Here is a 24,325-nt window from a genome sequence, read left to right on the forward strand (position 1 = left end):
TCCTCACTAAGACCAAAGAAAGTGCGTCACAAATCGTCAGTTCTAAAGTCTTTACATCGGCTTCCTGTCTGTCAGAATGGTTTAAGGCCAAAATACATTTCTGATCTGCTGCTACATTATGAATCATCCAGACCACTCAGGCTGTCTGGGACTCTTCTGCTTCCTTTCCCCACAATCAAATCACAGAGGAACAACGTTCAGTGTTCATCGTACATCTGGAAGAAACTCTGCAGGTGCGCTGTGACTCTAATGATCAAGGCTGATGACTTGTTTGACGCTGCTTTTAAAAAGATTAAGTATTTTTTCCACTGCATAGTAACTTTTATTCTTAGATTTTATACTTGTGTTAATCCATTATAGCTGGTTTTAATGTTCTAATCTGCTGGCTCTTTAATGATCGTTTTAAATTGTACGTGAATGTCCTTTTGTGGTTCGTCACTTTTGCAAATGGTCTCCATATTTCTTATTCTTTAAGTAAAGCACTCTGAATTGTACTCCTAAATAGATACAAATGGCAGAAAGTTTGTTCCAGGGGTTTATTGGTACCAAGCGGGAAAACATTCAATGTCTACATTTATCGCAAGCACGAGTCAGCCAGTGGAGCAGAAATCATAAGGATACTAAGAGCGCCATCAGTACAACCCAAAGATTCAGTCTTTTGATTAGCTGAGCGAGACACATTGTTTTGACACGTTGATACGTTGTTTTGAACGGCAGAAGCAGGGGATCAAATGTTACTTAAGATGTCAGCTCACCCAATTTACCCATTGAACACGATCTGTTCCGTTATATCATTCACCCATTTCAGATTGTGTATTTATTATGGTTGTCAGCAGTACGACAATCTGAACACGCATCATAATTACTTTTATTTACCTGTCCTGTAGGACACCAATTGCACACGCAAAAAGTGGATAATAAAATGTAGTCAGAGGTTTTATATGTACGGAAGTGCATCTTCTTTTTATTCATGTGTTCCCTATCAAATCATCATCTGTATAAATCCCCCCCCCCCTCAAAAAAAAAGACACAAACATAGGTTTTCTTTCCATCTCGTATTTTATTCTGAGCATATAGAACATCTGAACATAGAATATATTAAATCATATGTGTAGAAGGACTTATCAAAGATAATACATTCTATGACAGTGATAAGAGGAATGGGTGTTGAGTATGTATGTGCCCTCTCTAGCCGGCAGTAGTGTTATGCGCAGGCTGAGATGAGGTGGCTGAGGCCGCTGAAGTAAGACTTTTCACGGTCGCTCATCACCTCAAAGTGCAGCGGCTGCTGGCAGAAGGTGCACTCTGCTGAGGATTGGGGCTTCAGTCCTAAGCCCACCTCCTTCCATGTGTGCACCAGCTTCTCTGTGGAGGGAAAACAAGGTAATGATCATTAATGAGAGGAAGCTACAGTCAGTTCGCACATGCTTACCGATTAAATGCAGACAACCGAAGAACTAAGTTGAGCATTTTGACTGAAACTAATTATACATTCACTTAAATGAGGCCAAGTGTCATGTCCAACAGGGTGAATTTACATTTTAACTTCAATACATTCACAAGATTACTATATGCTCTTACCAACAAAGTATTTCATCATCTCAGGGGTGTGGTGAGGGGTTGGGGCGATACGGAGGAGCTCCTCGCCCCTGGCAACGGTGGGATAGTTGATGGCCTGGACGTAGATGTTGTGGCGACTCATCATGAGGTCAGACACCTCTGTGTTTTTCTCTGCATTGGATACCTAAAAAAATAACAAAAAGGGACACAAATGGTGATTAGAATGGAGCTGTATTGGAGACATACTGAGGACTACTTTGTGTGTTTTTGTTGTTGTTTGTATTTAAATGATAAATTACCCGGACTGGGATGATGTGGCTGGGGCAGTGAACCACCGGCAGCCCAGAGTCCATCAGCATTTGTCTGAGCAGCTTGACGTTGCGCTGGTGTTTACGTCTCAGAGTGCGGCCCTCCTCCCCTTTAAGAACCTGGATGGAGTTCCTGGCTCCGTGTAAAAGCATCGGTGGCAGAGAGGTGGTGAAGATGAAACCCGCAGCGTAGGAACGCACCGTGTCCACCAGTGAAGCGGTGCTCGCGATGTAGCCGCCCACACAGCCGAAAGCCTTGCCTGGAAGAGGACACGACACATTGGGGGTTATTCTTTAATCTAGGTTGTTGCTTCAGCTTCAGGGACATCATTTAGCCTTCTTTAATAAAAAGTCACAACATTAGGCTTAGTGGGTGATGCAACATCCACTGTAATCTCACAAAATAGATCACTTTGAAATGGCAGCTGCAGGAGAACACGGGCTGAAAAGCTCTCCGTTAGAAATAATTGTCCCCTCAGCTTGACAGCGACACACAGATGCAGGGAGTAATTCAATAAGAGCGCTACAAGAGCCCACCGTCTCCTAGCAACAACAGAGCTGCTCTGGCTTCTTTATGCCCTCTGGCCTACTTTGTGACACAGATGAGGCCTGATCCGGAGCATCACAACAGAATTGAAAACAGCGATTAAAAAATTAAAATTAATAGATACGGGAACATTTACACACAATTAATGGCTCAATAACATGTTGGCATGACTTCAAAAATCTAAATGCTTATTGCTGAGTTAGAACAACGTCAGTATTTTGTTTTACAAGAGATTACATGCTGACCTAATGTCCCAGAGATGATATCCATCTTGTGCATGACGCCATCCCTTTCTCCAATGCCCCCTCCTCTGGCGCCGTACAGGCCCACAGCGTGAACCTCGTCTACGAAGGTGATGGCACCAAACTCGTGGGCCAAGTCGCACATCTCCTCCAGCGGACACACGGCGCCTGTGTTCCAGAGAGAGAAGTTGAGCCATTAGCCAAAGTACAGCCACAAAATAGGTATTTTTAGTCTGACTCCACATTATAAACTACATTCACGTTGCTAGCCTTTTTTAATTAAAGATGTTCTTGTGCAAGCCAATGTGTAACGTTTTAAAATAAATAAATCCCAAACTAACCATCCATGGAATGGACAGTCTCAAAGGCCACGATCTTCGGTTTGTTGGGGTCTCCCTTCTGGAGAACCTCTCGGAGATTGGCGACGTCATTGTGGCGGAAAATGAATTTCTTAACACCACTGTTCTTGATGCCCATGATCATTGAGGCGTGGTTGCCCGCATCAGAGTAGATCTCACAGCCTAAAATAGTTCAGAAGAAAGAGAGAAAGTGAGAATGAGAGTTTGCATCACACATTTATTCATGACTAACATATAAACAGACATAAACAATGGATTTATTGGTAACATATTTTTATTATTATTGTGTACCAGGTAGCATCTTGGCAAGGGTGAAGAGGGTGGAGTCATTGGCGACAAAGCATGAGGTGAAGAGCAGTGCAGCGTCCTTCTTGTGAAGGTCAGCCAGTTCCAGTTCAAGTTCCACATGGAACTTACTGGTCCCAGCAATGCTCCTGGTGCCTCCTGCCCCAGACCCATGCTTTTGTAAAGTATCCCTAGAAACAGAGAAAGACCGACAAAAAGAAAAGTTTTATCCTGTCCAGTTTTTTTTTTTTTTTAAAGCATGTGACACATTTATACACCAGACGGACATTTAAGGAGGAACAAGACTACAATAATTGGAAAGATGTAAATAATTAAGCAGAAGGGTAAGTGACACCTTGTTTCAAGGTGTTACCGCTGCACAGGGGATACGCTGGGCAAGCTCAAACAGGAGAAAAAAAACGTCCCACCTCATTAGGGCCCCGTGAGGTTTAAACTATAGCAAACTAACGCCCACATAAACAATGTGCAGGAACACCCAGGTGTCAGGTTGATTTCAATAATGATGTGGCGTGACTCGTTTTTGTGCCTCTCTCCAACTAAAGCGCACACAGGAGACGTAAACAGCCAAGACAAATATTTGTCTCATTATATGTAAACACATCTACCCCCAAAAGGACTGAATTAGTTTTCCTACACTACACAAGCACACACACACACACACACACACACACACACACACACACACACACACACACACACACACTCACATGATGGACTGCACCACCCGTGGGTGTCGACTCATGCCCAGGTAGTCGTTGCTGCACCAAACGGACACGTCCCTCTTTTGCTCCAAAGAGCCAGTGAAGTCGTCGGCCATGGGGAACTCGTTGGCCAGGCGGTTCACAGTCTTGAACACACGATATGTGTGGTCACTCTTCTTCTCTTCTATCTTCTTCTCGAAAAACTCATCGTATTGGTAGCGGGACACTGCAACAGAACAGGAAGGCAAACACTTGCTTAATGTGGCTTGCATTGTGACGGATGAAGCAAAACATGACGAAAGTCTTAGCTCACCTAAACTACACACAAGAGTGAAATTGTTGCTCGTATGATCATGTCGGAGGACAATGTTGTAGCTTAACAACTGTGCAGTACTGTATTGATACTTGTCCACATGAATAGGTTATCCAAGTACCCAAATAAAACTTACAACTGCCTGGCAAGTTGTCCTGCAGCAAGTGGGAGACGCTTTTCGGTCTCTGTTTCAGGAGAGTCTTCAATAGATTAGTTTTCTCCCCTCCGCTGCCCTTAATGGTGCTGGCCAGGGACGGCTTCAGCTGGGCAGGGGACACTTCTGCAAAATGGTCAAGAGAGGACACAAAGAAAATGGTATAAACATATGAACAAAAAGATGGGCCAAATCAGTCTCATCAAAACCCTAATCCATTTCTTAACAAGCCTTACCTTTCTTGACTGTGCGGACTTCCTGGACATCCTCTTGGAACTCCATGCTGACCTGGCGGACCACACTGCTGTTCTTTTGGCCCATCTCAGCAGCCAGAAAAGGGCATTTGGAGGCCACCGCCTGGCCTGAGGACAGCATAGAGTGGCCACCTGGCAGCTTGGGCTCCGCTTCCTGTTTAAGGCCTGCAGGTGGACAAAAGAGGTTTTAAACTTTAGATAGATCCTCATTAAGAACCTTTAAACAATGCCATAAACCGCAATGATTCAGTCACTCGTCGCATCAACTGGGATAGTTAGTAGTATGTAGGTAATATCATGTAACTACCGCATTAATTAGGCTAAACATCTGGATCTACTCCTCCTGTGCCCCCCTCACCTTCAGCAGACATGATGTCCTGAGTCTTCTGGTGGGAGGAGGAGGAGGAGGAGGAGGAGGAGCAGAGGGCCCGAGCCATTGATGGAGCCATAGGTTTAGCAGCCAGCTCCATCATGAGGGGGCATCGCTGGGCGTACACAATCATGGACGTTTTGGACTGCTGGAAGAAGGCCTGAGGCACACGAGCCAGGAATGGACAGCGCCGCACAATCACATCCATGTCAGCAGTGGTGACTCTTGTGCAGGGATCTAAAGGAGACAGTTGAAACTTCAGTTCAGATACTCCTATGTACTGCACAAACATGTTTAGAAGGGTGTTTGCTTGAAGGCAAAGTACACACAAGAAACCTCTTATTTACCTGAAATCAATACACACAGTGTTGGTCTAATTTACTAAAATATACTCAATAATATGTGCATGTTTAAGTTAACAGGTTCTTCTCTCTCTGTGCAAGGAAGACCGCTGTAGTGCTTTAGTCGAAAAATAGTTCCCTATGAAAGTATTCAGAACATGATTATTAGAGCTGTCATTTTATTGCCGAGGAGAGATGTTGCCATTTGGGTTTTGAACGTTATTTTTTGGAGCCCAGAACAAATGTCTCTGGGGTCAAATGTTATCAGGCAAAAACTATTCGAAAGGGAAATATTTTAGGAAAGGAGGGAAGGACTAATGAACGTTCAGTGTCACTGCAACAAGTGTCTGATCAGACCATTAAAACATGTACCAAAAAAAAAGTCCCATTGCGTAAAAAAGGGACATGTCTTACGTATATGCCTGTGTCATAACCCTCTCTACATTCCTCGACAGAGTAATCACTCCCATACTTTTTTCCCCGTCCACTTGAAGTTCTAGGGAAAGAGATACGAGCCAGTAAAAACGCCAACCAAATTTAACCTTTGAAAAGCAATAAATTGCCAAAAATATCTCGATGATTTGGATCTCTTTCCGTGTGTTGACTCGTACACGCCGAGGAGTCTTCACTGGTGTAAGTAACAGTGACAAACTGCATTCTTCCGCCAACCTTTGTAACCTAATTCCCGGTGTCCTCCCTTGCACCGTATACCGGTCAGATATACACACTGGCATGGACACATCTTACTATCACTGAGCTGGACAGATGTACAAACACTGCACGGTTTCCAGGTGTCCGCGAGCCCATTGAAGGGGTCATACGCGCTGACTCGCAAAACGTTTCCTGTTGCACGTTATGACACATTAAGAGAGCAGGAGTCACGACTCGTCTGTCTCTCACGTTACAATAACAATATTCGGTTGCGGTTATAGCGTTTTTATACACCGTATTTAATGTAACATGGACTAAGCGTCAACATCAGCCGCTCGTGACCCTCTCCGGTTGACCCGAGTGTAACGTTAGCTAGGCGTCTAACATTAGCTAAGAAGCTACATCCAGAAGTCAAGATGATGAGTGGCAAATAAGAAACTTACCTCGTAAAAACTTCACGCTTTAATGACGTAATCCTCTTCAACAGTCGCGTAGTGGACAGGGTGACAGCAGCGGAGCGGATCTAGTGTTAGACTCGGACTAAAACGCCTGGTTTTAGGAGACGATGCAAAGAAGACAGCTTCGTTATCCTGCACTGAGGACGAACGAAAAGGACGTGCTTGTGCGAGTGCTTATAAGAGCTTGGGCTATGGCGGATACCACGCGGCAGTCTCGCGAGATCTAGTAGTCTAGAGTACGTCAAAAGGTCATTCCAGTCAATCAGCTGTGTGACTCATGCATGTGATCAAACTCTCACCTCGCAGGGTATTTTACGTGGTATTTCTTTCTGTAGATGTTTGAAGTTATACATATACTTGGTATGTTTGGTTTCTTATACTAAACACATCATTATTAGTGTTAGTTTATGGATAGAATTGTCATTTTCCAAGGACTGCAGATTTTTAGAATTTTTATGTCAACAGTGCCATCTCAAACTGCTCCTTCAAGTGTTGTATGTCTTATTTTTGAATTTACATACATGACATCAATGTATTACTTCAGCTCAAGAATTACACGGACTAGTTGATGTGGCGGCATTGACCGATGTTCTGTGCACATGTGACCTCTGGTGATGAAAAAGAGACATTGCTGGTTCTTGAAGTGTGTTGATCTGCTGTTTGCTTGTGTGAGGAATAGAGGAACTAAACGGGAAGTTTACACCTACATTGTGTCATAAACATTTGAATAATAGGACAATAACTGAAGTTGAACTCAAACAGTATGCACCCAGTTGCCTGTTTATTAGGTAACCTACCAGTTAACAACCTTGCATAACTCCTACCTTTCAGTTTTTGTTACATTTGTTCTATAGTTCTATTTTCACTTGTGGTCTACCCTTATAGATACAGTTGGTGGGGACCAAATAAAACATAAATATGAACAAAGACAATACCAATTGACCAATTTGAATCTCACACCTGTAAAAAAGGTGTCTCCAAATTGTCTTTTTAATTAAAGAAGCAAATAACTTTGGCAACTTCATCTATAAAATGTATTTCTGTGGTATCTTCTTCTTAATATTAGCTTCTCAGCAAATGCACGGTGAATTGCTGCCCCCTAGAGATCTATTTAGGTTTTGTTGCAACGTTTTACCCGCTGGACTTCCTGTTTTTAAATGTGACATCCATAAGGGAGGTTGTAGGCTTGAGCAGGTTGATCTTTTTTTCTTTTCTTTTGTTATCTAACAGAGATACAGATAGAGATAAATTCAGCATAATAGAATACAGAACATCTACATGCAGGGTTGATTGTATTTACTTTCTTTTTTTACATATGAACATACTAATGACAGGTATAATGGATAGACTTTTAACTCAAGTAACATTTTGAAATTATGATTTTTACTCTGAATGCTCCTTGCTTTTGATCTCTCAACCACAAATACAGCAGACCGCCCAATCTTGCTTTCAGCAGCCAGATGCACATCCGGTCTATCTGTAGAACACACACTTCAGAGGATACAACTCCAACCACAAAAGGCACAATAGATATGGTGGGCGAGTCTTGTATGCACCCCACATGAGACACTGAAAAAAAATAAGATGTATTAGTCTCATTACTTCCTGAATGTTGTTGGGCAGTTTGACTGCTCTTGCCTGAATTGCCATTTTGTTTTCACTTAGTCAAAAATAAAAAAATAAGTAAAAATGTATTTTTTATAAACAATTAATTAATTTCCAAACATAATTGGTTCCAAATGGTTGAATACAGTATTTTTGGACTGGTGGTCAGATAAAACCAGAGGTTTGAAAAGATGCCACCTCAGGCGAAGGCAGGTGCCCTAGTGATTATGAGGGAATCTTGAAGTTCACCCTTGAGACCCAAGTTAAATGATTGTTTTGGATTTGATAGAGACTAAAGATGAATCTATACTAAATCTTTATTTGCAGTCAATGTGGAAATATGCATTTCTAAAGTACTAATTTTTACAACATTATAAGTGCCCTATGGAGGGTCCATGACCTGTCTTGAAGAGGGGCCCTGAGTCAAAATAAACATTATTTCTGCTGATACTGCAATTGTAGATATTTCTCCACATTGACAAACTATAACATTAAAATGATCTTACATTAATTAAAAACTGAATAATGGGATTGTCAGGATCTGTAGTGTTGTGTCGTGTTTCCTGTTTTATTTTGAAGTCCTTGTCTCTCGTGTCCTCTGTTTCTCTGCACTTATCTAGAGAGACCATTTGTGCCAATAAATCAAAACAAACAAAACAAACAAAATATTGTGTCCATTACGCCCACCCATATTAGATGGGACACTCTAATATGATTGTGTTAATAAAGCTGACTTACTGAAAGTGCTATGATTACATAACTGGATTTATTAGGACTATGCCTCACTACTGTTCATTCTTTTGAGAGCTTAAGAACAATTACTGAAATGTCGGATATACATGCTGTTTAGTCCTAATGCAATTTGAATAAAATCACCATCTGTTAGAAGGTGTACAGTATTAACGATAAATAACATTGAAATTCCCCAACTTTGGGGAATTCTCTCCTCTTATCCTACATCTGAAATGCGTTTCTGGTTTTCACTATAAAACAGGTATGAAGTACAAATAGATCCAATGATGGTAGTAAGCATATGCAAACCTGTGTTATGATTAATAGTGGGTCTTTGGGAATTGTTCTCCCCTGTAAGGGTTCCATAGGCCCAAAGAGTTTGAAAACCCTACTGGAGTAAATGTAGCAAAAACAACCCACATACCCTGTCCTGTGCCAAGTCCCTTATCATCCAGCTCATATCCATTCAATGCTGTCGTTAAAAGCTCATCTTAACCTGTTAAATGGTCTAAGTGTTTTTCTCACAATAGATGCTCCACAAGCTAACTCCTTTGATTGCAATACAATGCCATTTTCCATTAGAACTGCTTCTGAAACAAACAAATTCCTCTCAGATGATATTGACTCTCTATTTATTTGCGTTCCACCACTGTGGGCCTATTTCATTAAGTTTAGGCTACTTTATTGGCAACATGCTTTTTAATATTTAAACCTTTAGACACAATTTCTAATATACAGTCAATGATACAAAGACAGAGAGATAAAAACATGGCACCATAACATGAGTGTTGATATGTTCCGACTCATCTTCACCTCTAGCAGGTTTTTAGGTATTTTCATTCAAACAGCTGTCAAGATATTCTTTAAATCCCTTCAGTCAGCCACAGGAATAACTAACCAGGGAGGTCAGGTTTAATTCCTGTGGGTTCCAGTGCATGTAGGGCTGAGTGGGAATGAGAGGGCGGATGAGTTGGCAAAGAGGTTTTGAAAGAAATGAAATACAGATATGGCGAGATCAAGTGTATTATTTGGGTAAAAATCAACCAAAAGTGGCAAAGCATGTGGGACAGAGGAAATAAGGAGACATTTATCATATTCAAAAGAGTGTCAAAGTTACAAGGGTATATGACCAGGAGAGAGGAAACAGTGTTAACAAGGTTAAGGTTGTGGGCGCTAAACAAAACACAAAAAATGATAGGGAAACACCAGACAGGATTGTGTGAAGGACGTGGAGAAGAGGAGTCAGTTAAGATGTAGTTTTGAGTTCTAGTGAGTATGAGATGATGAAGAATGATCTGAGGCAATCAGGGGTGCATGAATGCACATTAAAGCAGTAGGCCTACTGAAAAAGGGTGAGGGAGCACGGGTTAGGGTACTGCTAGCTTTCTTAAAGAACACATGTAAAACATGGTGGATAAAATATAGGTTAATGTGGTATGTTTGACATTAATTAATTAATTAGTTTTAATCTTTATTTATTAAATTGCTTGTTTGTTAGTTTTGTTTTGGGGGAAAGATTGCAAGTATATTGGCTGATCCACACTCCGGAGCAGAAGGTGGCGACAATGCCGTAATAAGCTGAATGCTGACCGACGTAAAACCAGAAGAAGAAGAAGATGGGCGGGACCTCGATGACGCCACCGTGTGCATAGACGATCTTTGCGGCGGTAGCTCTGCTTATTCTGTCGGAGAAGAGCCCGCACAGTTTCTTGTTATCCGGTCTTGGAGTAGCCATGGCGTCAGGCCTGCTCTGTGTTGTTGTTGCATTGGCTTTAACTGTGGTCCTGGCCCCGAGTGTATCCGGTGAGTTTTCATTGTTTAAACTTGAACTAAAGAGTGGTTATTTTTCTTCTTTGTCTCGCGTCGTCTCATTTTGTAAACGTTATGGCAACGGTGGCTCCGCTCCGTTAGCTAGAAACCGGGGCTCAAACAGACCGAAGATCCAGGGCGATGTCAGAGAGCCTCGCCACCGAGAGCTGGTCGGTCTGTAAAAGTGGCCGCCTGTTGTTTATCTTGCTAATACGTGTCTAACCGGATCTGGTCCATCTTATATTGTGGTCAGGAGTTACACCGATAGATTTAATAAGTTAAGGCTCAACTGAATCAACTGGTCAATTTCAGTGCTTTGTTATTTCCTCTAAGGTCTGATGCTACTGTCCAATATAATATGCTTATTTTAAATAATACAAATAATGTTCTGTCTTTGGAAGCTGAACAGCTTTACCCTCATCTGTATAAATAAAGATGGCTTCATATTAAAAACTCAAACGTAGTACAGCGACCTTAAAGTTGAAACAACACCTTATTAACTTATACATTTTCAACAAAGAATCACTTTTATGAATGTTTGTGTGTTTTGTTAGACCAAATTAACATTTTGAGAAGATAGTAGAGAATATTTACAATATTTTTTCTAGACTGTTCTGGACCCTCAAACCATGATATGAACTCCTAAAATGATTGGTTTCAGTGGAGAGATGCATGTGTTTCATTAAATTACCACGTATGACCATTTCGTCAGTTCATCTCCACTAAAGACTTGTTTACAGTTGTATTGAGGCTAACCTTTCCTGCCCCTCTCTGCTCTGTTACAGCAGGGAGCCGGGACTGTAAGGCCTACCACGACCAATCATCTCAAAAATGCAACATAGGATTTTGCTGTGGTGCCTGCATGAACAGATACTGCTGTCAGGACAGTTTCTGGAGGTTTACTGAGGATGAACAAGAAGACTGGTATTTATTTTATTTTCTGACAGATGATAAATTATCTCTGACTTCAGTTTAATTTTTTCCCCTGTGTAACTTCAGCGGAGATGTGTCGTTGCAGCCTGATATGCAATGCGTATGCACAGGAAGTCTCACTTCACACATTAGCTTTGTGCGACCACTCGCACAAAGCTAATGTGTGAATTCATTTATACTTGCAGCTTGATGTTTATTTGATCTGCAAAGAAAACAATGAAGGGGATTTTACAAACCAAGCAATACTCTATATTTAAGTATTATTTATGTTAAATGAAATTGATGTAGTTGTGTTTTCCAGTGATCATTGCACTGGGGATAGTTGTTTGCGTTTTGATAATGTTTACTATCATTAGTGGTACGAGAGTTAAAGGATTGACAACATTGACCTTTTTGTCTACATTTGTGTTTCAGTAAAGTAACGGCAACATACACACTGTTTTACATGATGATGTCTTCTTTGTTTCTCTTTTAGTAGTTCTATCTTTAGCTATTATTCCTCACCATTGCCCATGGTCCTTGGTATCGGAAGCTTCATCATCTTTTTGCTCATCTTCATCTCCTGCTGTGTCTGTCCGTGCTGCTGCCTGTACAAGATGTGCCGCAAGCCAAGACGTAAGTGGCCCTTTAGCTCGCCCTATTTTCTTTTTAGGATTAGTTCAAGATTCATTAATGTTTTACCATGTCAACGAAACACTGATTGGAATTTGTCTTGGTCTGTGCTACACATCAACACTACAAGACAAATACACATAGGTGGCACAAGTTACTCACTGGTAGCAGACAATATACATTTTGTATTGTTTACTTTGTAAGTTCACATCCTGAAACTACCCGAAAAGGTGAAGACAGGATGACACAAATGGGTGTGAACAAGTGTTTCAGAGAAACAGAAACTTAAATGTGTGCAAACGGAAAGCGCAATGTATTGCCTCAATGATATCGCTCTATAAGAATTAAGATACTTTACAGTGGATTTCCTCCATCCGTAGACGGGTAGTAATACAATGCACAGACATTAGTTCATTCCTTCAAAAGCTTATCATTCTAAAGCTGAAAGGATCAGTAGGATTTCTTTTTACATAAAAAAGGGATGCAAATTTCAGCTTCTCAGTTGGGAATATTTCCTGGTTTTCTTAGTCTGCTGTAATAGTGAAGGGTTTTGAACTTTTGGCTGGACAAAACATAAATAAGTAAACTTTTTCTGTGAAACGTTTAGTATTGATGGGCATTTTATTTGTACATATTGTTGCATAAATTAATAATAACGTAGTAAACAGTGATCAGGTATTAGTATTAGTTAGGAAATATTTCATTTGAAGGACAGAGTAACAAATCAGTTAACACTTGAACGAGTTAGTATTGTATTTGCAGCCTGTGGCCGTGGGCTCCTGCTTCTGCAACATGTAGCTGCATGTGTACGTTTCCTGCACTCCGCCAACAAGAAGCACATTGTAAAGCTTCTCAACCTAAAGTAAAATGTACTGTCAGGTTTTTGGGGGTTTGTTTTAATGAAGAAGCCAGACTCTTAGTTTCCAGTGTGTTGGAGTATTTATCCGAGTACTGTTGAAAACAGACCAGGGCACTCTTTTGAGGTCTGTTGGCCCACCCACCACATGACTTTCATTACTGGAGTGACTTGGTCTACTAATAACACAGGCATTGAGACACAGAACATTCCCAGAATTACATGTGACACTGCCAACAGTTTAAAAAAAGAGGTACTTTTATTTGAGTTTGTCATCGTGCAGCATGCTGTGCAGGTTTTCTCTTTGCTTTTGAGGGATCTTCTGTGGTGAGCCGTGTTGATGACCCAGTGCAGCCGTCGGAGTTTGACTTCAACACTACTGTTTATCAAATATAAGCCCCAAATTGGGGCTTATGTTTGATAAATACCAGTACCCATGTTCTTGCATGCATTTATAGCATTTATGGGAATCTATGGTTTTAATTAAATGTTTCTATATTTTGTATTTTGGTTTGTTATTGTCGACAAAAGAGTAACTCCTAAGCCAACAATGTATTGTCTCTGTAGCCAGAGCCAGATGCATCGTATTACTGTGTGATAAACACGCATGCATGCAAGAACATGGGCACTGAAGTTTATTTTGAGTCGGGCACAATTATCAGTATTATTGATAATGACAGAAATACAGAATATAGCCAGCCTCATTCCTTAGATCGTAATATAATTTAGATGAATGTATCTTTTTAGTTGCCTCTGTTAACACAATAACTCGTGAAGTACTTTGTGTAACTTGCATTATTCCTGCCTAGGTTTACCTGCAGCCGTTGTCGTGTTCCCACAAGTTCACACAGTTTTTGAGACACGACGTCACAATCGTACTCAACCAGTCGTCATGTGCAAAAGCGCCCCATCATTAACTTCTCGAGAGAAGTTAGTTCAGTAGTTTTATGACCTTGGAAACAATGCAACCCAGTCAATGCAACCCAGTTACTGTCTTGCATAGTTTCATTTACATCTCAAATCCAGATCAAAACAAAATGTGATGATTATTCTCTTTCCCTCTGTCCATCACATTTCTTTCGATACTGGGAGTCTGAGTAACCATAGACAGTCAAAGTGGATAAATAATTATGTTTTCAGGTCAAATTAGTGTTTTTTCCCCCTTCTGAGTATAAACACATTTTCTTGTACTTCTAAAAAGGAATCAATTAGTGTTGTATGATTCATTTTTTTAAAAGCACAAGAAAATGTGTTTATACTGAGACAACCATATTGGAAGAAAGTAAAATGGAACTCCCAAACAGATACAAATATAAATTGGGCTGAATATTTTCCATGCCTTGTTTTTTATGTCCGTTGCACAATCAGAGACAGACATCCTGTATGCTTTTTTTTGTCTTCCAACTCAATATTTCTGCTGCTAGATTTCTTCTTTTGTTCTCTGCTCTTCCCAGTACTTCGGCTGGATATTACATATCTATTCTTGTCCAACCTTTAACTCTTGGAGGGTGTGTGTGTGTGTGTGTGTTTGTGATGGCGCTCCAGATTGTGCAACGTTCAAAGTGCTCCACGCTCTCGCGCTGCCTGTCAGTTTGTACTTTACTGCCAGCCCGTTCAGGTTTTGCCATGTAGCGGCGGAGCTCTGGCAGAGAGAGCGGGAGGCTGAAACACCAGAGCGTGGATTCCCTCGACTCGGGCTGTTGCATGTCGGGATCACATTCAGGAATGTCAGAGCTCCACCTCGTGTGACTCATTGTTTCCACGACAACCACAGTGGGGAAAACTCAAGACCATCCCACGTCATTTACAGGAAGTGGTCATGATGACTCCCACTCTGTCTGTTAGGGAACGTTATTATCATGGTGGGGGAGTGACTGACACACACACACACACACACAGGGTTGCTGTTTTTTCTTTTTTTTAAACACTGGTGTCTTTCAATTTCACTTACACAGGGATGGGTTTACGCGCTACAAGGGTGGAGGTTTGACCCTGTATTTATATGCATTTATATATATATATCTAGCAAGTGACGAATCATGAAGAAGTGGTAAATCACGACCCAAGTTATATAATGCAGAAGTTATGGTCTGATGGTTATGGGCAGTCTTTCTACATATTTTGTAGTTCACACACGTCACAGTGATCTCGTTTACGTTAACCAGCATAAGATCAAACAATGAGTTCAGCCCAGATATGAGCTTTTGTTCCTCAAATCTACTTTTATTTTAGTAATTTATTTCTTCATTGTTTAGCATGGTTGAATCCCTCCACTTCCACTGAAACTGTGATTTACCCCCTGCATACCTTATATTAACTGTATTGGTCATCTTCTTGCTTCTAGCTGTGATAGCGACCAGCACCCACACCACAGTGGTCACCACCACTCCTCAGCAGTACCCGCAGCAGCCAACCGCAAGACCTGGGCAGCCTCAGGCCTACCAGGGGGGCCAGTATCAAATCTACCACCCTGTACCAGTGCAGCCGGGTTACGGGCCTCAGCCGGTGCCCCAGGGATACAGGGCTCAGCCGGTGCCCCAGGGATACGGAGCACAGCCAGTGCCTCAGGGATACGGGGCGCAGCCCATGCCAACACCACCCTACCACGGACAAGCAATCGTAGCAGGGCCGCCACCAACATATCAGGAAGCCAGTGAGTGTGCATGTTCTATAACTTAGCCAAATAATTACACGTCTAATTGGGATTACTGCCTGTAACTCCCTAGCAGTAATCATGAATATGTATTTGTGTAAAATGATAGACTGGTTTCGGCTAAAAATAAAAATAACGAAAATCAAATCCCTCAGATTTGTCTCATACTAATAACATTTTTTGTCAAACTATAACAAAAATTAAAATCTGGTCTCGAAATTAACCATTAACGGTACTAAACTTTTTTTTGGACAAATACAGCAACGTTTAAATTTGTGTTTCATTGCTTTCAGAGATTAATCTAAATGCGTAAAATGAAAATGTACATAAGCTCAAGTTTTTAATTTCCCAACTGGAAACACTCGCACATTTGTTTTTGTTTTTATAATAGTTGTCTGTACTTTGTTGAGTGTTTCTCAAATGGATTTGAAGGGAATGGAGAGGAATGAAGATGACCTTCAACATGGGATAATGACACATTACAATGCAGCTTTAAAAAATAAACACATTATGGCATTTTGTTGCTTCAGAATAGCCGCAGTCGGAATAACCGCAGCTGGTTTAAAGTTGGGTCATGTCTGTATTTATTTAGTAAAATAGGAAGTTAAACATTTATGTTGACTTTGTTGGTAGGAAGTTGTTGAAGTTGTGGCTACTGTAAAAAGTATTTTCAGCCCTTTCATCGCCATGCCCTGTTTTCTCTCTGCCTGCAGCCGGTCCTGGCTTCCCTCCCAACCCGATGCCTTACAGCCAGGCTGCGTACGCCCCCGGCCAGCCGCCGTACCCTTTGCAGCCCCCCGGCCAGCCGCAGCCCAAAGCGCCGACCCCGCAGACAGGCTACTTGTCCCAGCCAGCGTACAACCCGGATTATAATGGATAATGGACCAAAGTGCCACACTCTTAGCCACGCTAAACATGCTGCAGCATTTTCAAACTTGGCAGAACTAAAGATGTGTCCAATCCAAGATGAGAAGTGTCTCAGAGCCGTCTTGATCCATGTGTTTTTGTGGTTAAACAGGAAATGTTGTTGTTGTTGTTGTAGTGCATCTGTTCTGTCGAAGAGTTGCCAAGTGAAAATGTTGATGCCTGTTGGCTCCAATTGCATGGACTTACAATATACAAGTGGTGAGATTGTTTTCTATATATAGATATATCTATATCTATATATATATATATATATATATATATATATATATATATATATAGAGAGAGAGAGAGAGAGAGAGATTTCTTAGTGAGTCCATCTTGGTCAATTTTACATAAAACAACTCAGTGATTCTAAAAAGTAGATGAAGTGCTTTGACATTAACATGCCTCGACACCTCCCTCCTGGTCCCCGTCGATACTGAGCTCCGGCCGAACATGCCCGACCTCTTCGCTCGTCATCTTCAGTGATTGCAGTCCGACTCGGTGGAGAAACTTTAGAGCAGTTTTAAGTCACGGCCATAATCTCATTGCTTTCTGTCAGTTTATTTCAGAACGGTGAAGGGCTTTGAACCTTTTCCTGTACTTTATGATGCTTTATGTGTGTTACAAATCAAGTCCAAAGTGTTTAATATGTGTCACTAGATTTGTCATAGAAAAGGATGCATGTCATTGTCCGTGGACAAACGATGTTCTGGTAAAAGGTCTTTTGACCCTCCAGCAAAAGGGAACGTTCACCATGTCAATTCAACAAAATACTCCTTGCTCACAGGGAAATTCTTTTTTATGTTTATGTGCAAGGGAGAGTTCACATAACATTTTAGTTCTCCTTTTCATTCATTGGTACTGACTTACATGTGCAACTGAGCTGAAATGCATCGGCAGCCTTGAATGAAAAACCCAAAGGAGATTTTGCTTTCTTTACTTTTCAAACAACTAAACATCCACAACAAATTGCAAATGTTGCAAAATGCAAGAAACAATTGTGCCTTCTAAGCCACATCATTTTTTTTTTTTTAATCCTGCAAAAGTGTGCATGTTATTCATGCACATTTGATTTGTCTGTTTCACATTGCATTACTCGACTGTCATCATTGTTTTTTGCAAGTTTAGTTCCAAACTGCGTGCAATGCATTTTTAAGGGTAATCTTTTTATATTATTCAGTATTCTGTTATTTGCCTTGTAAACAAACTTTTATTTTTCTGGATATTGTTATCACCATTGCCTTAATTAGACTGCACCAGCATAGCAGTCAGGTTTGAGCAGGTAGTCTGTGGTGTTTCTTTTTGTATCTAAAAACTAAATTAATATGCCTCCCTTGCACTGCTTTGTCACTTCTGCTTTCTACTGACTGAAATAACGTAAACAGTTTTGCTAAAGTTACCTTTTTTCTTCTTCTTATGATCCAGTTGAACTTGCAGACGTACAGTCACAGCTCATATGACGAGCCAGACCGTGACCTTTTTAGCCAGCAGGCTTTTTCAGCTTCCTCTATCTAGACTTTGGTTGTGTGTCCAACATCGTACCAGATATTTTCCCCATTCAGTGTTTCTGTACACGTCACGGACACAGGTTTTAGAATGCATCCATGCTGTGGCTTAATTCATTGCACCAGCTGATATGTGACATGCAGCTGTTGAAAGTGTCCGGATGTCCTCACATATCTGTCATTATTGGAGAATGTGCATGTTTCTTCCATCAATAAGCGATTTGTCGGTGTACTTTCTTGTAGTGTTGCCATTTGTGTGAAGTCTGTCTTTATAAATCTATTCTTCCTGTGATTTCAGTCCTTCGGCCAGTGTTGTTTCTTCAAGACTGTTGGGAGTGTTTTTTATTTGTGTGTGGATTATAGCCATATTTTTTCTTTATGAAAGACATACCTGCAGAGATTTATTCTGGTTCCACCTGTTTCACGTTTAAGAATTATTGGCATTGATGCCACTTTGAAAATATATGTGCTGTACATTTCATTTTTATTTTGTTAAAAATCCAGCAATTCTTCTGCCCAGTTCAATAAAATATGTTTTTGTTTTTTCCCCAACTTATGAATCTTCTGTATAGAAGATTATAACTCTATTATATTACACCTATAGATAGATATGTAGATAGCAAGACTGAACAGCCATGATGGCTCCTCTGAGGCTGTGCTTGGGTGATATGCCCTACAAGCTTATGCAAGCATTCATATTTTTAATATTAAATATTTAGCAGATTGTATTGTGTACAATATTCACCATCTTAGGTGTAAAGTGTTAGCATGCTATCATCTGCTAATTAGCACCAAACATATAATTTTGGCTTCTTAGGCTTGCTAGTACATGTTGAGGTAACCACAAAAATATATGTTTTACAATATTTAAAAATTATATTTAGATATAAATTCATCGAGGCAGGGGATGTTGGGTAGTTCAATGGAGATAGATGGCTAGATATATACTTTATTCATCGCCAGAGGGAAATGTGTTTGTACAGAACACTGGTCCAACAGACTGGTAGAACATCTCCAACATCTTGCTGCACACATCGAAGGATCGAAGTTTCCTCAAGAAAAAGAGTCGACTCGTCCCCTTCTTGTACACAGCGTTGATGTTGGCCTTCCAGTTTAGTCTGTTGTCGATGGAGACACCCAGGAACCTGTACTCCTCCACCATGTCCACACGTTCAGAAGCAGGTGATTTCCCACTCCTCAAAGTCATCCACTACTGCCGTGTACTCCACTTCCTGTCCGTCCCTTATACACCCGACCACTGCAGAGCCATCAGAGAACTTCTGCAGATGGCATGACCCAGAATTGTACTTGAAGTCAGTGGTGTACAGGGAGAACAGGAAGGGAGACAGAACAGTTCCCTGTGGGGCTCCAACATCACTGACCACCATCACAGACGGCACACGGCCCAGTTGGACATACTGCGGCCTGCCTGTGAGGTAGTCAGTGATCCAGGAGACGGTGGACGCGTTGACCCCCACCACCCACAGCTTCTCACTCAGCAGCAGTGGTTGGATGGTGTTGAATGCACTGAAGAAGTCAAAGAAAGAGATTCTCACAGAGCCACCGGTTCCATCCAGGTGTGACTGAGCTCGTTGCAGCAGGTAGATGATGGCGTCGTCCACTCCCACACGAGGCTGGTAAGCAAAAAACAGAGGGTCCAGTGAGGATTTCACCTGCGGCCAAAGGTGGGCAAAGACCAGGCTCTCCAGCTCCTTCATCACATTGGATGTGAGGGCAACTGGTCGGAAGTTCTTGAGGTCAGATGGAGTTGTCTTCTTTGGAACAGGGACCGGGCACAACGTCTTCCACATCACCGGGACTTCCTCCTGCCTCAGGCTCAGGTTGTAGAGGTGCTGCAGGACATCCGACTGGGTGGGGGCAGATAATACTGGCAGATTATACTGGGTTCATTTGGGTGGAGTTGACTCTATTGCATCCACGAATTGCTTAACTGTACAGAAAAAGAGACTGAAATTTAGCAATGCTGCCGTATTGTGGCCTTCTTTAGGACCTGCTCCATTTCAAGGGGTTTCCTTTTGTTTTTATCATACAGGGAATTTAATGTAAAAACAAAAAATACATTTGAATTTGTGCAGCTAAAGGAAGGTGAACAAAAGTAGCAGTTCTAAGTCACATTTGATAATAAATAATACCAAATAATCCGATGGAAAGTCTCTCACGATGTGAGGAATGCTGTTGGGCCACTTGCTACAGGGTGGGACAGACAGGTCGACCGACGGGTTGAAACAGTTCAGCGCAGTCAGAGTCATTTCCTTATTTCACCAATTCATTGCAGTTATGGCTCCTGGTGTCTTGTCCGGTCGTGTTTATGTTCTGTGTTTGATCCTGCTCCCAGCTGTATGGGGTGAGTTTTATTTTGATGGATAGGATATTTCAATCATATGCAGGCAGTCACAATATGAAATTAGTATGACTCAATCAAGTTAAATCAGGCAACTATCAGACACCACACTTTGTGGCAGTGACTCTTGTTCTGAGCTTGTTGGTACATGAATGTTTAACTAGTTTATCTGTTAATCTCTCACACTCACTACTCTTTGCCATGACTGCGTGTCTTACATGTTGCAGCCGATAACTGTAGCGACTACGAGGGCTCAAATGGTTACCACCATCAGGATCAGCAATGCGGCTCTCAGTACTGCTGCGGAAACTGCGAGAGAAAGTACTGCTGCAGTAACAAAACACAGCGTCTTTCTCAAGAAGAAGAACACAAGTGTTCTGGAAGGTGTGCTCCTCTTGTAATCCCGTGTAAAGAAAAGGACAAAAACAGACAGTTACAGGATAAGAAATAATATTAGCATTTTAAGAAATGAAAATATCGTTTCTCTGTCTTTTCTCCAGTTCTTCTGACCTTGGGACAAAAAGTCTCTTCGCTAAGCGTCTGGGAAGCGTCATTGGGAGAATTCTTCCGTTTATGCTCATCATCTGCTGCGTGGCTCCGTGCTGCTTTTTCTTCAAGAAGTGTCGGATAGGACGCAACCAAAGTCCACAAAGTACGACACATGTCTTGTTTCAGTCTAGTTTTGTATACAACTTTGTACTGCGTTGTTAGTTCAAGAAATTACAAAAAAGTTTGACATTTTGGGAGTTTGATGAGAAGATTTGCATGCACTCTTTGTTTGCATGCTAAGCTAAATATGAAGTTACCGCCAGCAGCCGGCTAACTTAGCTTAGAAAAACATCTGGACACAGATGGAAACATAGCCTGGCTAGGGTCAGGGTTAGCCAGCTGTTCTAAAGCTTCATAATTAACATGTTGTATCTAGTTTGCTTAATCATACACTGTCAAATCACTGTTTTATGCGCGGTTATGTGACAGATATTTGCTGGTCTACACAAGTTACCAGGCAGCTTGGGGGACCTTACTTACAATCCAAGCTCAGCCTATGACCTTTCCTCTAGTTGTGATGACCTCCTACACCCCTGCCGTACACAACTTGCCTGAGCAGTCACTCTCTCTCTACGGATATCAGCCGGCCTACCGTGGCTACCAGCTCGTACCTTCCCAGCCTGGCTATGGACCACCACCATACATGGAAACTAGTGAGTTATTTCATGACATTTATAAACTACACATTTAGAACTAAAACAGTGTATACAGTTGTATCAGACTTGGTTGGTGTCACCCATTGACCAAGCTAATCCCATCCACCTGGAGCGATGTACCAGTTTGTTTTGTGATTTACTATCTAAAGGGTTCTTATCTGGTTCTCATTGACAAATCAATGTTGTTTCTCAGTTTTACTGACAGCAATAAGGTGTTTAAAAAAGTAAGCCTGTTGATATTCTTTATTTTTCTTTTATTGTCAACAAAAAACAACAATTAATTGAAGTATTATGTGTGTACCTAAAACCTTATATTTCTTATTCCTCTGTTCAGCAGATTTGCAAAGTAGGAGTTATTTCAGGCGCCCGCTGTTACGGAGTTATTTTCCCATAGAAAATGTTACATGACTCACAGTTTGAGCACTTCTACAGCTCGGTTCGGAAATTCAGATTAAAGGGACAGTTCACCCCAAAATCTAGAATACATCTTAATATATATTTTATATATATATAATATATATATAATAATTATATATAATAATTATTATTATTATTATTTACCTGTAGTGATATTTATCAATCTAGATTGTTTTGGTGTGAGTTGCCTTGTTTTGAGATGTAGATGAGATGTAGAGATGTCCACCTTCACTGGAATATAATGAGACTATATGGAACTGCTCCAAGCACAAGAAAATACTTTTGAAAAACTATTTTTAGAAATCATGATCTAAGTCAAGATAATCCACATACCTTGTCGTGAGCAGTTCAATGGAATAACAATTGTCTTTCAACCACTGCTGGAAGAAAAACAGAAGCAACAACTGTGCACTGAGTGACACGTTCCTCTTATACCATAAACATCTGAGTCATTCCCACCTTTGCAGTTCTACTGCTGTAAAACTTGAATTTCAATTCATGTTCAATTGAAATTGTGTATTATTCTGCATCTAAAAACAGCCCCAAATGAAGTCCTTTGTACTCCTGATAGAGTAATGTTTGCTAAAAGTAAAGTGCCAAGGTAATTTAAGAAAAAAAGACTTTTACCTAAAGAGAGAACTATATATATTTTCATGTTCATTTTTTTTTTAGAAAAGCAACACAATCTTCTTTACTTTCCAGATGCATTCACTGCCGGGATACCAATTGTGTCCTTCCCTGGTCAGCCTTATGCACCGCCACCAGTCAGCACCGATGTCCTACAACCCCGCTTATGTGCCACAGTGGATAGCTAACGAGATGCATGTTTGAAAACCCTCTTTGCGCCACCATTCTCCATGGGAATAAGACATATGTGGATAACATTGTGTTGTTACAATGGAAATATATATTAATAATATTCAAATATATCTTATGGAAAACTACATAATCTACTACTTAAATGTATTGCTAAATCTTGCTGCTGAATGACCATTTGTTTACCAATATCCAATTTTAAAATATGGCCACTTTTAAATGGAAGAGTTGAATAATGATGCATTCAAGAAAGGAAATTCAATTACCAAAACACACTTCAAGTCAGGAGAGAGAGATAAAAGAAATAAAAAACGCAATTATATGACAATAAATCTACAGATGCTTATGGTATTTGTAGTTTATTTGAATTTGTTTATACATTCAGATTCATTCACTGAACAAATATTACTTGAATTGTTGCACTTTGTTGCAGTCTTTGTTTATTGGGATTTTCTTATTTATTTAAACTGTGGTTCCATTGGAGAAGTTGAAATCATGATTGAAAACTATTGAAAATGTTTATTTATTTAATAAAATACAACTGCCTCTAGGGGTCACTACTGCCTTGCTTTTCATTTTTATAGAAAAAGGGAAACAGGGGGATACCTTATGCTGCATGCTGGAGTTACCAAGTCTTGTCATCAAGATAATGAATAGATAATAAACCGTATGACTCTCTTTTGTCCCATATAATCAAGCATACTTCTTTCAGAGATGAAGGATTCAAATCACAGGTGAAGTATTTCAAACACTTGATGTACAAGATGCACGTTTGGTTGTCCTGTTTCATTTTTTAGGGATAATTGAGGACTATTAGTCTGGTAGGTGCAATAGAGAATCACTGGGACTACTCTTTTATTTATTTATTTTTAAACTTTATTTAACCAGGATAATAATCCCATTGAGATTTTGAATCTCAATGGGATTATTAATTTTGAAATAAATGAAATAAGCTTATTGTTGGCGAGAGTTGGTGAGAAAATAGAAAGGCACAGAGTTTATAACCAGTTTGAAGTTCGATTTGTTATAAATTAAACATTATTTGCAAATACAGGGGTCATTTGGATACTTAAGTACATGCTCCTGGTTACACTTACTTACTTTTACTTAAGTGGAATTTTTAATGCAGGACGTGTATGCAGTATTCCAACACAGTATTATATAGTAGATAGATAGATAGATAGATAGATTTTTATTTTATTTATTTAAATTTATTTAACCAGGAAAAGCCTCATTGAGATTAGAAATCTCCTTTACAAGAGTGTCCTGGCCAAGACAGCAAAAGCACATTTAACAAAGTTTCAGACATACAACATAAAACAGTGACAGACAATAAACACTTTAGTA

General features: G+C 40.5%; 3 protein-coding genes across 4 annotated transcripts; 2 read left to right on the forward strand and 1 right to left on the reverse strand.

Moving 5' to 3' along the window:
• Positions 1-1,040: 1,040 nt before the first annotated feature.
• Positions 1,041-6,740, reverse strand: alas1 (aminolevulinate, delta-, synthase 1). 2 transcript variants are annotated; one of them, XM_034532852.1, is made up of 12 exons: positions 6,550-6,740; positions 5,870-5,951; positions 5,103-5,351; positions 4,727-4,909; positions 4,473-4,616; positions 4,030-4,249; positions 3,308-3,492; positions 2,999-3,178; positions 2,661-2,825; positions 1,860-2,128; positions 1,582-1,744; positions 1,041-1,365 (listed from the first exon to the last, which is right to left on the reverse strand). In XM_034532852.1, exons 3-12 carry the CDS (start codon positions 5,320-5,322, stop codon positions 1,205-1,207), a joined length of 1,890 nt encoding a protein of 629 aa, XP_034388743.1. In that variant the 5' UTR covers positions 5,323-5,351; positions 5,870-5,951; positions 6,550-6,740; the 3' UTR covers positions 1,041-1,204. The 2 variants fall into 2 exon arrangements, with proteins under 2 accessions (XP_034388743.1, XP_034388742.1); XM_034532851.1 differs by lacking the exon at positions 5,870-5,951 and having other exon boundaries at positions 6,550-6,739.
• A 3,798-nt stretch (positions 6,741-10,538) lies between these two features.
• On the forward strand, positions 10,539-18,475 carry LOC117730632 (protein shisa-5-like). Its single transcript, XM_034532471.1, has 5 exons — positions 10,539-10,704; positions 11,496-11,634; positions 12,119-12,258; positions 15,456-15,764; positions 16,478-18,475. The coding sequence occupies exons 1-5, from the start codon at positions 10,635-10,637 to the stop codon at positions 16,642-16,644; spliced, it is 825 nt and encodes a 274-aa protein (XP_034388362.1). The 5' UTR covers positions 10,539-10,634; the 3' UTR covers positions 16,645-18,475.
• A 1,943-nt stretch (positions 18,476-20,418) lies between these two features.
• Positions 20,419-23,464, forward strand: LOC117730633 (protein shisa-5-like). The gene is made up of 5 exons (XM_034532472.1): positions 20,419-20,543; positions 20,768-20,924; positions 21,041-21,192; positions 21,602-21,742; positions 22,865-23,464. Exons 1-5 carry the CDS (start codon positions 20,477-20,479, stop codon positions 22,975-22,977), a joined length of 630 nt encoding a protein of 209 aa, XP_034388363.1. The 5' UTR covers positions 20,419-20,476; the 3' UTR covers positions 22,978-23,464.
• Positions 23,465-24,325: the final 861 nt, after the last annotated feature.

The sequence above is a fragment of the Cyclopterus lumpus genome, chromosome 5, assembly GCF_009769545.1.
Source record: "Cyclopterus lumpus isolate fCycLum1 chromosome 5, fCycLum1.pri, whole genome shotgun sequence".
NCBI classification, from domain to species: Eukaryota; Metazoa; Chordata; class Actinopteri; order Perciformes; family Cyclopteridae; genus Cyclopterus; species Cyclopterus lumpus.

Bases quoted from the DNA above. Each gene is read 5' to 3' on its own strand.
- LOC117730633 (XM_034532472.1), top strand. From the start codon at position 20,477: ATGGCTCCTGGTGTCTTGTCCGGTCGTGTTTATGTTCTGTGTTTGATC. The intron at 20,544-20,767 runs GTGAGTTTTATT...TACATGTTGCAG, and splicing joins CCTGCTCCCAGCTGTATGGG to CCGATAACTGTAGCGACTAC. The intron at 21,193-21,601 runs GTACGACACATG...CCTTTCCTCTAG, and splicing joins ACGCAACCAAAGTCCACAAA to TTGTGATGACCTCCTACACC.
- LOC117730632 (XM_034532471.1), top strand. From the start codon at position 10,635: ATGGCGTCAGGCCTGCTCTGTGTTGTTGTTGCATTGGCTTTAACTGTG. The intron at 10,705-11,495 runs GTGAGTTTTCAT...GCTCTGTTACAG, and splicing joins CCTGGCCCCGAGTGTATCCG to CAGGGAGCCGGGACTGTAAG. The intron at 15,765-16,477 runs GTGAGTGTGCAT...CTCTGCCTGCAG, and splicing joins ACCAACATATCAGGAAGCCA to CCGGTCCTGGCTTCCCTCCC.
- alas1 (XM_034532852.1), bottom strand. From the start codon at position 5,322: ATGGATGTGATTGTGCGGCGCTGTCCATTCCTGGCTCGTGTGCCTCAG. The intron at 4,250-4,472 runs GTAAGTTTTATT...GTTCTGTTGCAG, and splicing joins GGACAACTTGCCAGGCAGTT to TGTCCCGCTACCAATACGAT. The intron at 2,129-2,660 runs GTCAGCATGTAA...GTCCTCTTCCAG, and splicing joins TATCATCTCTGGGACATTAG to GCAAGGCTTTCGGCTGTGTG.